The sequence below is a fragment of the Mus caroli genome, unplaced genomic scaffold (genome assembly GCF_978045245.1).
Source record: "Mus caroli unplaced genomic scaffold, Mus_caroli_1 scaffold_1, whole genome shotgun sequence".
In the NCBI taxonomy this organism is placed as follows: domain Eukaryota; kingdom Metazoa; phylum Chordata; class Mammalia; order Rodentia; family Muridae; genus Mus; species Mus caroli.
The window spans coordinates 131,408,328-131,424,676 of NW_028227256.1; the positions used below are offsets into that span (position 1 = coordinate 131,408,328).

The 16,349-nt window shown below is 43.8% G+C and overlaps 1 protein-coding gene across 5 annotated transcripts in view; it reads right to left on the reverse strand.

Moving 5' to 3' along the window:
* Ppp1r12b (protein phosphatase 1 regulatory subunit 12B) overlaps positions 1 to 16,349 on the reverse strand; it is a 205,600-nt gene that overhangs the window by 83,269 nt on the left and 105,982 nt on the right. For all 5 annotated transcript variants that reach the window (XM_085841323.1, XM_029477954.2, XM_021161359.3 and 2 more), the window contains 2 exons: positions 5,498 to 5,588; positions 456 to 644 (listed from right to left, as the gene is read on the reverse strand). In XM_085841323.1, the coding sequence (XP_085697449.1) occupies positions 456 to 644; positions 5,498 to 5,588 (280 nt within the window). The remainder of the gene's footprint in view (positions 1 to 455; positions 645 to 5,497; positions 5,589 to 16,349) is intronic.

Below are 16,349 nucleotides of genomic sequence, written 5' to 3' on the forward strand. Positions count from 1 at the left end.
GTGTCGAGTGTAAGGTAAGTTACTCAGCCCGTGGGACTCAATTATCTCATTTATGAAATAGGAATGCTAATATCAATCTCAGACGGGTCTCCTGAGGATTATGCTAATTAATATATTTCAAATGCCTTAAACAGTGTCTGGCATAAAAACACTTATCTCTTAGTATGTTATTATTATACTACATTCTCTCTTTAAAGAATAGTAAGACATTCACTCAAAAGCATTAGTTAACTCTGAGGAGAAAACTGATCAGTTAAAGAACTAAAATCCTTTCGTTTTTTTGTTTTTTGTTTTCTTTTTCAGCCAGACAGGTCTGCACCAAAGACTGCTACAAACACACAGTGTCTTCCAGGAATTGTTCACTTCAAGGCAGAATAGCATTTAAGTCACCACTTTATGAAGGTTCACTAAATTATCGTGCTTGTGGGCAGAGCATGCTAGCAAAAAGAGCTCACCTCTTCCTCCAGACTTCTGCCCTCACCAGCTCCCTTTGTTGGGGCTGCTGATGGCTCCTGCTTCTTGGTGCTTCCTTCAAGGCCACCAGGATCTTCAAGCTTCTCACCAGGCTGCTCCTGAGCTTGTCTCTCCGCCCTCGAACGGCTGAAAGTCTTTTCTGCTTCTTGGAGGTCTGTTAGGGTAACACCCTGGGAAAATATCAAGTGGTAAAGACAGTTTCACATTAACACACAGAATTCTCGAGCAGAGAAACTGCCCCTAAAAAAACCCAAATAAATCTCCCAACAGGCCATTTCTAGCAACACATGCCTAAAATAATCACCGAGGTGCACAGAGAACGCAGACCTAAATCTGTGTACACTCTGAACTAAAACTTTAGCTTTCCTAACTTGATCTTCCAAAAATAGGTCAGCAGTGACAGCCACTGTTACAGATGTACTTGGTCCACACCAAACTGTGCTCAGTTGTCTGAGTGCACTTCATCCTCTCCCAAGATCAAATGGTTATTATCCTCTTATTCTCTGAGCAGTAAATACTGGGAAAACCAAACTTTTAAAACTTGGTTCAAGAAGGTGAAAATTCATAGCTAGGTTAAAACAACCAAACTTTCTGAAATGCTATATTGGCTTTTTTTTTTCTCTATTGTCATTTCCTGAGTAACTCTAGGAAACACACAGAGATGTGCCAACAACTACTGTTCCCCCTGAGATCACTGGAGCAGTATGACAGAGGCAAAGCCAAATGGTAGACCTGGGCAGGACGGCCCTAAGGAGAGAGTGAGATTATTCCCGTAGAGTGTGTATGTTTTCAGAGCTTTGGAGGAGACCATGTCCCAAAGCTGGAAGGCAGGCACTAATTACTAAACCCATAGCATCCTTTTTATTTTAAAAAATTATATGTATATGTATGCTCTTATGTATGTATACAAGTATACCGCTTGCAGAGGATGCCGGATCCCCTGAAGCTGGAGTAAGGGATGACAATGTGGGGTTCTCTGCAAGACCAGAAAGCACCCTCCACTGCAGGACTCCCTCTCTAGTCTCATCGTTGCCTTTAAAAAAAAATAGCTAATTCATAATTTTATTCACTCTTTTAAATAACTGATATCTTTAAGCACTTAAACTTACAGAGGCAAGTCAAGAAATTCTTTTCAAGAAACTTTCTTCAAAGATTTATTTTCAGTTATGGGTATGTGTGTGAGGCTGGCAGAGTTGATGTACCCTATGTGCATGCTGGAGCCTACAGAAGAGGCCGGAGAGGGTGTTGGATCCTCTGGAACTTGAGTTACAGGTGGTTGTAAGCCACTGTGTAGACACTGGAAACTGAGCCTGGGCCTTCGGTAAGTAAGGGCAGTAAGCACTCTTAGCTGCTGGCCTCGCTCACCTTTTCAAGAAACGTTTCATCCACCAGAAATTACATGAAAAAAGTAGATGATCGTAAGATGTTATGTACACATGAAGATAGAAACCCTGGGACCTGAGAGAACAGCACAGGGATAAATGAACCTGAGGACCAGAGTCTGGAACCACAGAACCCAGGTAAACACACCCATGGCGGGATGGGAAGCACAGACTGCTGGGAAGCAAGTTCGCCTGCTATGATCAGCGGTGAGCAAGAGACCCTGCCTCAGTTCCAGAAGGCAATGACTAAAACATGAAGTTGCCCTCTGACCTTAGCTTGTGCTTCCTTGGACGGGTGTGAGGGGCAAAAGGTATTGTGGTTAAAGGAGCCTGTCCAAAGCCTCAGATACAGGAGGTTGGAATGATGCCGGTGTCCATCAGCAGCTTAGCAAAGCTGAGGAAGTGGGAGGAGACTGAGGGCAGTGAGACCCAGAGAAGAAGGCAGAGCCTGGGCCATCTGCCACAGTACAGAACTGGAGGTTTTCTTTCTGGGTAATTTTTCTCCTGTGGACTCCATGTCCCTTTGAGAACCTAAAAAAATGTTTTCAGAGGTCAGAGGTCATACACACCTTCTGAGGAGTCTCAAGATCCTCCCTGTTCTGATGTGGACCTTGGCTCTCTCTCCTGAGTCCTTTTCTACAACATTTCTTTCTTTCTCTCTTTCTCTCTTTCCTCCCCCCTCCCTTCATATGTAGCCCAGGCTGACCTCTACACTGTGTAGCTGAGCCTGGCCTTCAACTCCTGCTCTCACTGCCTCCACCTCCCAAATGCTGAGATTGCAAGCATTGCCCACCAGGCCTGCTTTCATTACAAGACACTTGTGCATCTTTAGCTCTTCCACTTTTAACTATAAGTCATTCTCCAGATACCTTTTTCCGCCTCTTCATAAATAAATTTAAAACCATATAAGAATATTCTATATTCCTAGACTATTATTTCTCACTCATCGATATATTCAATTATCTATATGCATACATATTCTGATTATTTATCTACTGTACACTAAAGGAGAAGATGATAATAGAGATATAGTCAGTAGGCTATTTAAATGGTCCAGTGTGTAGAGGCACATGCTGCCATGCCTGAGGGCCTGAGTTTGACACATGGGATCCACATGGTAGAAGGAGGGAACTGATTCCCACAAGTTATCCTCTGGACTCCATGTGTGATTCCCCATAAAAAAAATTAAAATGTAAAAAAAAAATTACAGTCAGTCTTCTACTTCATATTTAATAGAGTGGCTATTATATTAAAAATCCTCCAAACTATAATACAAATGTTGAGAAAGATCTAGAGAAATGTGGATGTTTGTGGATGGCGACAGGAGTGGAAAGCAGGGCAGCTATTATGAGAATAGTACATCCTCAGTATTAAGAACAGGATTATCATACAAGCCAGCACACACATATATATTTGTATATCCACAAAGGACTGGAAGCAGAGTCTGGAGGCTTGTGGACAGCTTTTGCACGGTGGCTTATTGTGGGATCTATATGTCCACTAACAGGTGGATGATAAATTGTGGCATATACATACAGACTTAAGAAGTGAACTGATTCCACATGAACAACAGGAATTAACCTAGCACTATGTCACATGGAATGAGTCAGACATGTGAGACACATGCTGTGTGATTTCATTTATATGATTCATAAAGCAGTCAAACTCAGAGAGAGAGAAAAGGGAATACTGCTTGCTTTGCATAGAGTGATTGCTTGATGGATACAGAGTTTCAGTTTGGAAAGATGAAGAACATTCTGGAGCTGAACAGTGCTGATGGGAATTACTCAATGACGCCGCTAAACATAAACTTAAAAACGTAGAGCTGGCCAAGTTTTCTCGTGTGCATTGACTAGAATGAGAGAGAAACAACGAACAGTCATGGCTGCATGGAGAACAGATGCCATGGGAAGAAGAGACACACAGACCCATTCTGGGAGGTCAGGAAAGACAGACACAATCTTTCTGCTATATTGTATGATGCCCCCTTCCCAGTCATTAGCGCTCTCTCCTTCTACACCATCTGAATAAAGAAATAAAGACCACGCCTTTCTGCCACACAGGTCTCCATTCATCTCCAATGCTGCTGCTGTCTTCTGGCGTTCTCTTCATTCTGCTTCCTTGCTCTCTCGGCTTCCTCCACTGCCCTTCTTGAGGCTTCCCTCCACACTCAAGGCCAGTGCTGCCTGAGGTCCTGCCCTCGCCACGCTCCTCAGCTGGGATGTCTCTGAACAGCTTCCTAACTAGTCTTCTGGTTTCCTGGCTTGGCAAACATCTTCTACCTACACCAATCTCTGCAAATAGTGTGAGCTACATCACATTCTTCCTTAAGTCACTTTCATGGCTCCTGTAAAAGACCTTTTTTCTAACTGAAATATAAACTCTCTTTTTACTGTATGTGAGCTGATGCTCTGATCAGGATGCTCTGAGCTTTTCCACCGTCACTGCTCTCGACTCTCAGGACATTTTCATCATCCCCCCAAAAACCACAGCCAGTAGAGTCTCTTTCCATTCCTCTTCCTTGAACCCTAAGCATGTCTGTCCCTCCCTTCCTCCATTCGTCCTTCCATCCCTCAGTCCTCCCTCTCCCTCCTTCCCTCTTTCCCTCTCTTCCTCTCCCTGGCTATGCCATTTTGGATACACCGCACAATGGACTCCTCACAAATGGGCTCTTTGTTTTATTTGAAATGTTTTCTCAAAGTTCATCCATGCTGTAACACCACTTTAATTTTGTTTATTCATGTGTATGTCTGTGTGTGGATTTATGCATGTGTATGCGAATGCCCAGAGGAGGGCAGACATCCTCGGTGCACCCTCAGCATTAAGGATCCCTGATCTGGAGATACAGGCTGCTGTGAGCTTCCTGATATGAGTGCTGGGAGCCGAACTCTGGTCCTTCACAAGAGCAGCAGGTGCTAACTGCCAAGAATGATTTCCAGCTCCTGTAACATTCCATTTTAATTCCAAATAATAGTGCCCTGTATGGGCTAGGGATTACAATACTGAGCTGGTTGTACATTTTGGCTATTTTGAATAATGTAATGCTGTTATATAATTCTCTATACAGTTCTTATGTGAAAGTATGTTTCCATGTACTTATCTAAGAGTAGTTTGTGTGTGTTGGGTTGGATGGAAAGCCTATGTTTAACTTTTGAACTGCTACCAGTTAGAGGCTGTCCCGTGTGGAGGGCTACAAGGCTTCTTAAAAGTTCTTAAGCGGGGCTGGTGAGATGGCTCAGTGGGTAAGAGCACCCGACTGCTCTTCCGAAGGTCCAGAGTTCAAATCCCAGCAACCACATGGTGGCTCACAACCATCCGTAACGAGATCTGGCGCCCTCTTCTGGAGTGTCTGAAAACAGCTACAGTGTACTTACATGTAATAAATAAATAAATCTTTAAAAAAAAAAAAAAAAAAGTTCTTAAGCAAAGGTGGAATGAGCCTGGAGGAATGGAGGGGGGCATGAGTAGAGACGGCCATACACGATTTGATTGCACACAGTATACCCTTAGACGTGGTGACAACTGTGATGAATAAAAGCATCCATTTTAGTATGCTTGCTACACACTTCCACTGGGGAGGAGAAAGGCAAAAGAACACTGGGAGTAGGGGGCAGGGGGTAGGAGGTGGGGGGCATGCTCACTTGAGTAGACCTTCGTGTCTGCCGAGCTTGTCTGGAGCGCGCTTTCCGTAATGACTCTGCCTCCTCATCCCGTACAGGAGTCAGATAAGACCTAAGAAGAGAGGAATGAGAAAGTGCTCTGCATCCTGAAGGGATTCCCGAATGCTGAAAATAAAGGTCAGTAGAGGTCAAAATGGCCAGAAAGCTATGTACAGTCACTGAATGCTGTTACAGCACTCCAAACATTTGTAAATGTGATGTGCCACCACCCGCCATCTGTAAAAGGAGAACTGAATTTTGCTTCTTCCCTCTCCCTTCCTATTTCTCTCTTTTCTCTCGATACCTTTGTGACAGGGACCTGTGGGACACGCTGACAAGGGGCAGTGACGGTAAGCCTCCATGCTTTGACCCTGCTCTCAGCTTCCCCGCTACAGGGGACTTACTGTTTAGCAAGCTTCTTTACACACCACTCATCAAATTAACCTAAAATTTCCAATCTTATAGGAATCTGGCTAAGGTTGGTGTGTACTGATGCATGTGTCTACATGTGGAGACTGAAGGTGGATATCAAGTGTCTTTATTGTTCTCCTGTGTGTGCGTGTGCATTCACACATTCATGTGTATGAATGCAGGAGTACAGATATCACTGTGCACACATAGCACAGCATATGTGTCGAGGTTAGAGACAACCTGAGCACCATTTCTTATCTTTACCTCATTTTAGACTGGCTAGCCTTCCTACTGCATAAGACAGGCTAGCTGGCCCAGGGGCTTCTCCTGTTTCCACCTCCCATCCCCGTAGGGCCATCTGGGTTACAAATAAGCATCCAGCTTTTACGTAGGTTCTGAGTGCAGGTACGCACACTGTGTGGCAAACACTCCTACTCACTGAGGCATTTCCCTAGCCCTCATATGTTGTTTGTTTGAAATAGAGTCTCTCACTGAAACTGGAGCTCAGTGATTGGCTAGACTGGCTGGCCAGTACAACCCAGCAAACCCCCCCCACCCTGCGTCCCCAGTGAACGTGCTGGGGGCCTGAACTCAAGTCCTCGTGCTTGTGTGGCAACACCACATCAATTTTTATTTAAACTATCTAGGTTCAAACAGAAGGCCCCAGGTTCTGTGTTTTAATTTTGTGTTTTTGCTTTTGTGCCTGTGTGGGCATGCTAGTCAAGTCCTGTGTCACTGAGCCACACACTTAGCTTGAGATACAAATGTGTAGATACGTGTGCACTCCCAGTGCTGTATGGAAGCCAGAAGTTAATGTCACATGGCTCCTTTACTCTCCACCTTATTTTGGAACAGAGTTCTGAGCTGAACCTGGCACTCGTGGGTTCAGCTAGACTAGGTAGCTAGCAAGCCCCAGGGATCTGCTCATCCTCGTATGCCAGGACACGCTGGACTACAGCTGTGCTGCTAACCCACATGGCAGCATTTGACCAGCTCAGCCATACCTCAGACCTAATATATATGTATGTAGTGCAATATTGTATGTAATACAATATGTATCACAATATATATAACTTAAGATTTCTACACTCATAGTCATAAAAGGATGTGGTTTCTGATTTTTCTCTTCTAATTGCCAGCTTTGTGAGCTAAGGTTTCATATGTTCTTTGCTGGTCTACTTTCTGTAATAATGTATGTATCATTTGGGCTACACAACTTTTAAAATTCAGTAATAAAATTTACCTGAGTGTACTCGGGAGGGAAGTCTTAAGTAAAATATTCAAATTCAGTAATAGTTAGCTTATTTATATTTTCTGTTTTGCAAATAAATATTTTTTCAGGGATTTTTTTCTTTTTTTTCTTTGGTGGTTTAGAACTTTTCATAAAATCCTTGTAATAAAGTCTAACTTCTATAGCAGTAGTTTTCTTTCTTTCAATCATTCATTCATTCATTAGTTTTTGTTTTGAGACAGGGTTTCTTTGTGTAGCACTGGTTGTCCTGGAAGAAGCTCTGTAGACCAGACTGGCCTCAAATTTATAGATATCCACCTGCCTCTGCCTCCTGAATATAGGGATTAAAGGTGTATGCCACTACTGCCCGCTTAGCAGTTATTTTTAGTAAACCAATGCCTAAAGGACTTAAAATTTTGATCTAGTTCTAAGATTCAGGGTAGAGATGATAAAATTATCCCTGCCTTGCAGATGAGACAACCAAGGCCCAAGGGAACATAAAAATAGCCAAGATCACAAGGTTATTCACCAAAAGACATTACCATGATGCTCTCCTGCGTCCAGAACTTTCCTTACTTTATTCCACAATGAAGCATTTGCTTCTTTGACAAAGCATCATGACAGTTCAGCTACATGCAAAGCTCTTAGCAGCAGGACTGAGTAGCTGAGCCACCTTTACGGCTTCCTCTGGCATCCTCTGCATCTCACTCCAGTCTGAGTTACTCACTCAACAGTCTGATGGTACAGGATGGCTTTCACATTTGCACAAGTGGCCATCGACACCTTATAAGGCTGCTGTGAAAGAACCATAAAAATCAAGTAGTATGAGGGACTAAACTCTCCTCTGGAGAACACGGACTCTACAGTCAGATGCAGAATGGCATGGGAGGCTAGGGAGGTTAACATTGTACAACAGGAGAAAAAAAGACTGCTAAGTTCTTCTGCCTCTTAGTCACAAAATAAAGAAGATGGCAAAGTGTTTTTCAAGATGTCAGTCAGCTTTAACCATAATGAATCCATATTTATGTTGATTGTGGAAACAAGGCCACTTATCTTCTTGCTAAAAGCCTATTCATTGGTCTGGCCAAACAGGCCATCTTTAAATAGTCCAGGGGGCTTGGTTGCAGGAACCCTGCCCCCCAGTACCGAAAGCCATGCATGCTCAAGTCTCATATAGAATCACATAGTAGAATCATTGGCAGACATGTTCTGCATCCTCTTTAAAGATCCCTTAAGTCATCTCTAGCTTACTTCAATACAATGTAAATGCTGTGAAACTAAGGAACAACAAGAGAAAGCTGCCTGTACACGTTAAGAACAAGTATAGTTTTTCTCCTGTACATTTTCAGCTCAGTTGTTTGAATCCACATTCAGAACTTGTATGACTGCACTAAGCTTCCCATGTTTCTATGGGTTTCTATGGGCCTTTAGTTCCTTAAATGGAACTTTGTATAATAATGGAAGTGTCCAATAGTCAGTCTTATATAGAAGCCAGCAGCCACATTTTAAATGTGGTCAGTACAACAGAGGACATTCTTTTTAACTTTATTTGTCATTAAATTTAAACAGCAATACAAAAACACAGACTGTGATGCTGGGAAGCACAGCTCTGGAGTGCTGTAATAGTCTGAAGAGACGCATTCTCAGCTCTCTCCTTAAATGTGTAAAACACACTGAACAGAATTCATGAAGACAGAGTGTTTGAGAGCAACTGACTGCATTTTCTTCTCCACGTTTTCATTTTTCTTCTGTGCTTCCCATAGGCAATATTACTATAACCTTATGCTTTTATATGCAGTAATCTTAAATTTTATGAGCTAGTACTAGGGCTCCCATCTTCAGGGTATTTATGGTACAGCAAACAGGAAGATGTTCACAGACCACAGCACCTCAGAGCCCTTTTTTCTAATTCCAGTATTTATACTCTCTGCATCCATATGCCTTTACCCATACCACCCTGCTCTCCCTTCGCCCCCCGACGCAGAGGACTACCAGAAAACAGTTACCTTCTTGCGCAGGCCTGCATAGCAGAATGAAGGTCAAGACATGCACGGAGAAGAACAGCAAGAAAGGTAAGTGGCTGCTGGGAAACGCTGCAGTCTCAGCACCCGTCTCCCTTGGAAACTAGAGTAAGCCTGCACTGCCACTGCTACCCAGCAAGCCAGAGGCAGAGCTTCTGTAATTTGCTAAGAAGCTGTTCCTAGGAAGGGGAAAAGGAAGGGGAGGAGGGCAGAATCCCGGGGCTCAGCAAGCCAGTGCCACTAATAGTTCCCAAAATACCATTCCATTAGCTGCATATTTTATATACTGTACCAAGTCAGTCAATACTGCTTGTCATCTGACAGAGGGAGAGGGAGAGTTCTTCCTTATGTGAGAGAAGACAGAGCGCAGCACTCCTGCTCTGGCTATTTCATCTGCCCTTGGGCTACCCTAGCTGTGGCATCCACCCAAGTAAGCTGTAAATACTGCCTCACTGGAGGCTGGGCCCAGCCAGCTGCTGACACCAAGAGAGGACAAGAGACAGATAAAGAAGAACACATGACGGGAACATAAAGGCAAATTTCATCTCTCTATAAAGGGTTAAGCTGGAGAGAGGAAAGCTGTAAGCACTGCTCAGGCTGAGAAGCTGCCTAAGGGGCAGGGAGACTTCCACATCTAAGTTTGCTTTCTGCTATTATGACAAAACACTGACCAAAAGCAACCTCGGGGAGGAAAGGGTTTATTTAGTGTACAGGTTACAGTCTACCATCTGGGGAAGCCAAGGCTGGAACTCAAGGCAGAAGCCTGGAAGCAGGAACTAAAGCCAAGGCCACAGAGGAATGGCACTTGCTGGCTTGTTCCTAGGCAGCATACCTTTCTTATATAACACAGGGTCACCTGCCCAGGGGTGGCACTGTCTTCTGTGCGCTAGGCCCTCCTCAATCATTAGCAATCAGAAGAATTCCCCACAGATACATCCCTAAGCCTTTCTGATGTGAGCAATTCTTAAGTTGAAGTTCTTTTCCCCAGATACGTCTAGGTCTGTGTCAGACTGACAACTAACCCACCAGCCCACTAGGATATGCAATATATTAAGGTCTGGTCTGATTTCAGTTTAGTGTGACTGAGTTCAAAGGTTATGTGCCATGCGCACGCTAATCAGCACTGACATCAGAGCTGAAGTTCCAGCGAGGAACCCACACTACCACCTCAATAACCAAACACACACACACACACACACACACACACACACAGAGAGACAGAGACAGAGACAGAGACAGAGACAGGTAGAGAGAGGACACAAGCAGGGGGTAGGGTGGCATTTCCGAATCTTCTAGACTAGTGCTATCAGGGACAATTTTGCATGTCCCTTTCATAGGGAAGGCAGAGTTATCTGGCCCTAAATGTCAGTGGTGTGAAGTCTTCAGCCTGAGTACTACACTTTCCTGGAGAAAAGGACCAGACAGTAAATCTTTGAGTTATGTGTCCCCTACAGGGCTCACACAGTCACTGATAAGCATTGAGGCAGGGGCTATGCACCCGGTGCTGCCATGCTGGGCTGCAGACAGTGAGTAGACACAGTGGTGCCCGTATGGCCTACAAAGCCTGGCTTCTCACAGAGAAACTCGTCAGATACCTTACTCTAGCCTCCATGTTCTACAGCACAAAGCTCTGGCTCAGAGGACTCTTTTTTTGCTGCACAGCTAATGTGGTTGTCGTTTGTGACCTGCCTCCAATCAGCAGAGTATACTCTTGAGTTCTCACCCTTCTGAACATTTGCTCAAGAAAAATCATGCCAGTGTTCAGAGCCAAAGCCACTTTCACAAATGACAGCGCTTTGCTCATGTAGGTCACTTTACAATTAGTTCACTGGTCACAGCAGGTGTTACCGATGCCAACAAGGCCAGTGCATGTTGCTCTACTGCGTGCCCACAGCCTACACCATCGAGACCTGACCAACTGTCTCCAACATATCACCTAATGCAGAATAGAGCAGGGCACCATCACTGTCTTGCTGTTTAAAATAAGAAAGCCAACATATACACAGAGAAATAACTCAAATCTTAATAAGAAGGATAACAAACAGATGATGGACTATCTATATGATAAAAATCATAAACATCACAAGAGAAGCTAGAAGTATATTAAACAACAGAAAACACCTGAACTTAAAAAAAAGATATATAACAACAAAACAATGTCATCAAATCAGCAAAATATATTCTGAAAATTAAAGAAACAGAAAACCAGAAAAGCCCATAAACAAAAGAGAAAATGTTCTACTAGCAGCAAGGAAATCAGAGTTTAAACCAAGGAAAAGCTACTTTTATCGTTCTTTGATAGGCAAAAAAGGAAAAGCAAAATAATGTTTCAAACGTAACCCAGATGTAAACAGAAAGAAATATGCACTTACTCATTAGACTCAGATTTCACACTGGAAAGTCCCAGGATATAAACCCTGGCATATTTATATGCAGAAACATGAACAAGAGCACACACAGCAGTGGTGTCATTAGTACTCTGTGTGTGTGTGTGTGTGTGTGTGTGTGTGTGTGTGAGTGAGAGTGAGAGAGAGACACAGACAGAGACAGAGAGACACAGGCACACAGAGAGCGTATCCGTGTCCAACAGCAGAGAAAACATTCTATCTGTCCAATGCTAATCTCTACAGTCCTAAGAATGTGGTGTTTTTCTTTGTCATCACAGCATTGACAGATAGCATCCTGCCTACTCTATCAGTTACTCCAAACAATTAGTGAACTGAATTAAGGTTATGCATGAAAAATGGAACTGGGTTATGACCCCCAGTTCTGTGCCTTATTACGCTAAAGTCCTATTCATTTGGTATCCTACTCCTTCTTAGTTTAGCTGGCACTGCGTTGGTTCATTCATTCTCCTTTTCATTCATTCTGGTCGTTTTCCCATCTTACTTTTGTTTTATCTACCCCGGATACTATAGATAAAGATGATGAAGCCTTGATCTTGAGCAGAATCTTCTCAGAAGATGTACACACTGATAATCAATATTCAAGACCAAAGATTCCAAAAATTCTTCTGGAGAGAAAACCTGATATTCTTTGAGGGGCTAAGGAATGAAACGCCACAGGAGAGTTAAGGCATTAAGAGGCTTCCCGGGGAGCTGGGTGGGGGGCACACTTCATGGAGCACAGTCTCAGGTCTGAGTAGGAGCCAGTGACCTGGTGATAACAGCAGAGCATAGCCTTGGGGGGAGGGGAAGAAAGGGGATATGAGAGCCACAGGTTCAATGGCAGGGCCTGAGTTAACAGAACACTACAGAAGAAGAACGGAAAATGGAAAGAGTTTTGGTTTTAGATGTACATGGATCAAACTCAGGGCCCTGTACATGCCAAGCAGGTACTCTCCATTAGGCTGCATCCCCAGATAGAACCCGGGGGCATGGGTGAGCCAGTCCTGAAGACAAGAGCAAGGGAGAGCTGGCTGTGTCACTTGTCTGCCACGAGGTAGTGTGGGTTGGGGGGTGACACTGTCCCCTCCTCACCCTTCACCACCTGTGGCAGTTGGGAGAGCTGGCCCTGGGGTCATGAGAGCTAGTGAGCTGGCCCTGCCTCTCATCTGTGGTGAGGTGGCATGGGTGCACAGGGACTTCTGCCATCCTCCCTCAATACCTGCAGTAGTCAATAGAGTTAGCCATGATAGCAGGAGAGCTAGCCTGGTCCCCTCAGTGGCTGCGGCACTGGGGAAAGCAGACGCCTACGCAATACAGTGGAGCTGGCCCTGATGGTGAATGCCAAGAGTGAGCCAGCCCTGGGGGTTTGTGAGCACTAGAGCTGGCCCCACCCCTCACCGAATGCAGCACTTGGGAAATTGGGCACCTTGACTGAAAGCACAATGGAGCTGGCTCTTGATGTATGCATGGGTCAGTAATGTTCTTGAGATAACCTGGGTTTCCCTTATGCAGCACCTTTGATTAGCCTGAGGATTCAATATTGATGGTGTCTGAGAAGCCAGAAACCTTGGACCATTTGCAAGTAAAGATGTGTGGCCAGGGGGATATACTATAGGACACACTGTGACATACTCTAGCTTCCATGATGAGATATTTTTCTATGCTTTGTGTGTGTGTGTGTGTGTATGTGTGTGTGTGTATGTGTGTGTGTGTGTGTGTATGTGTGTGTGTGTGTGTGTGTGTGTGTATGTGTGTGTGTGTGTGTGTGTGTATGTGTGTGTGTGTGTTTTTTCTTTGGGGGGAGGGAGTTGCAAGAGTAAAGAGCAGATATGAGGGAGATGAGTGGGACTGGGGTAGATGAAGTAAAACTCACAAAGAATCAATAAAAAGTTAAAAAAAAAAAAGAAGGAAGAGGAGAAGGACATGGCTTTTGGCAGAGCAATGTCACTCACTGGCTGGCAGGTGGAGAAGAATTTCTATTTTAGTAGGCTGAAGAGTGAGTAAGAAGCTAGGGAGTAAACAGTGAAATCAGAGGGCTTTTCCAAGAGCAGCACACAGCTAAGCAGGGTGAAGCTGGTAGCATCAGTGCACAGTGTGGGAAGAATGGCGCCGGCCCAGGACAAATCCTATCTGTCAGAGAGCGACTAAGCTGTGGTTTACTTCCCATTGTTTATGAATCGTGTGTACCATGAGTTGAACACAGCTCACTTCATTACAATGGACATTGGCTCCTGAAGGACACTTGAAGTGCCACTACAGTTTACATCCATGCCAGTGATCATTTTCAGCACCAGAGCATGGGGACCCTGAGTCACACCCTCCATCCACCCGCCTCAGGTTAGGAGACTGGGATTTCCTAAGAGGAAATAAATCAAAGAGGTAATATAGTGCCCAGAGTTACTTTAAGACCCCAAGGAAAAAAGATTGCTATTTAAAGAGGAACAGGAACAATCGTCCCGGTGATTGCCCTCAGCGAAGTCCTATTTGTAAATACTTCTTAAACAGAACTCTCTTACCCAATGTTCCATAACTCTCAGAGCGAGCATCCTGACCAAATAAGTACAAGGCAACTTCTCTTCTGATTTTCTGAAGCCCTGCACTTCCCATCAGATTTGAAAGAAAATAGAAAGCCTCCATTTGCTGTGTTTCCCGAACTGACTGCTCCCTAATACACATTTCCATGGAACGCTATGGCGGGTCCCTCAAAGACATCAGGAGATCCGGTCATCATGCTCACATTGGCAAGCTCTTGGTGTAGAATGGTCCAGATCAGGCTAACCTCTGAGATACCTTTGTGGTCCTGCTGAGGTCAAAGAATGGCAGCAAAGTCCTGACGGTGCTTTTAAATTCCTGCTTTTTTCATTACTAATTCTGATTACTCAGAAGTTCTTTATCCTATCTGATTCTCAACATGCACTATGGGGAAAAGCAGATGGGCCATACAGTAAACTTTCAAAATCATTAATTCCTCTAGTCTAAGCCTTTCATATATATAAATGCTGACTCAAATTCTACCTCCATGAAGCCTATTCTAATTACACGATCCTCCATCATTCATCTTGCTTTTTTCTGAAATCCTAATATATGTGCCTGCACAGTGCTGAACTGAGGGAGGAAACGAGTGTATTAGAGATTCTCAATCCCGAGAGTACAAGGTATGGCACATCCCCTTTCTACTATACCTATACTCTGAGCACACCACCAATCACACGGACATTCATTAGACAGTCACTGATAACTCAGGATCCCATAATTTCAGAATTTTTGCTATCTATATATTCCCTAACTCAAACCAGCCAGCCTGTGGGGAAGCTCGGACTAGAAAGGTTACAAAGCTTGCCTGGAAGACATCAATTGCTTTGTTGAAAGGTAAAGTATGCATCCTACTTGCAACCCAGGGACCACTCTACCCTGTGTCAGTTGTTGTCCTCTGAAGAAGAACCAGGAAATCCACAAGGGCCTTCATGTGCTGGAAGCTATTTGCTTTCCAATATTAAAACAGTTAAAATGGAATATGGGAGATGTGCTCCTCTGAAAATTGATTCAAACACAAACTAGATTCTTTGATGTCATACATCCGAGTAGTTCAACTGGCTTTCCTCTGCTGCCACCTGGAGGGCAGAGAAGATCCTACAACTGATCTAGTGTCTTTGTATTCAGCTCTGTGATAAGAAGAAAATCCAGTTAAAAAGCCACCTCACAAGTTCACAGTGCAGGGACAAAAAGGAACATATTACCATTTAATTGGTCAAATCTGTCCTAAGAGCACTGTGAAGAGAATTCTGGGTTCAGCCTGGAGCTGGAGAGCAGTAGTAGTAAGCAGTGGTATTTAAAACGAAGGAGCTCTCATTGGCAGAGGGAAAGGCTTTCTGAACACACCACCATTAGCACAGGCACTATGACCAACAATATATAAATGGGACCTCATGAAACTGAAAAGCTTCCTCCTACCACAGACACACTTGCTCAACCACGAACATAAAGCAAGAAATTGGAAACAACCTAGATGTCCCTTAAGAGAAGAATGAACTTGTAGGCAAATGAATGAAACTAAGAAAATCGCTGAGAGAGGTATCCCGGACTCAGACAACTATGGGGCTCCTGAGTTTGTGAACGAGGGGGTCTCTGATTCTTGTGCCTTCTCTTGTGCTCTTTTCCTTCTGTTGGTTTGTCATGGCCAACTTCAATGAGGTGGTTTTTATTTTAGGTTATATTTTATTTTATTATAATTTTTAAGAATGAATGAATGAGTGGATGAAAATCCAATCACTACAGAAAATGTCAACAACTGAACTGCTACACCTGCTGGGTAAGGAAAAATCCGTTTTCTCCAATAAAGTGGCACTGGGTACATTACTCACCCCTTATATTCATGAGTAATTGAGAAACACAAAATAGACTCTCCAGGTTTTGTGTGTGTGTGTGTGTGTGTGTGTGTGTGTGTGTGTGTGTGTGTTTATTTGGATACAGTTCAGTGTTTTTAAATTTCTTTTTGGCTGTGGATTTGCTGTTATATTGGGTTACTGTTTGTTTTTTGAGAAAGAACTTACAGTTGGGTGGGGAGAGGCTATGGAAGGTCTTGGAGGAGAGGGTGAATATGCTCAAAATATAATTAAATTTAAAAAGTATTTTAAATGTTAAAATATAATTAAAAAGCTAAAAAATAAAGTAAAATGAAGGAGTTCTCATGGCACTGAGCAGGACAGTGCTAGGCAGAGAATAGGAGCTAAAGCCACTCCGGCATGGGGAGGCTTTGCATGGGGGACAACTAGGAAGAGGGAGAT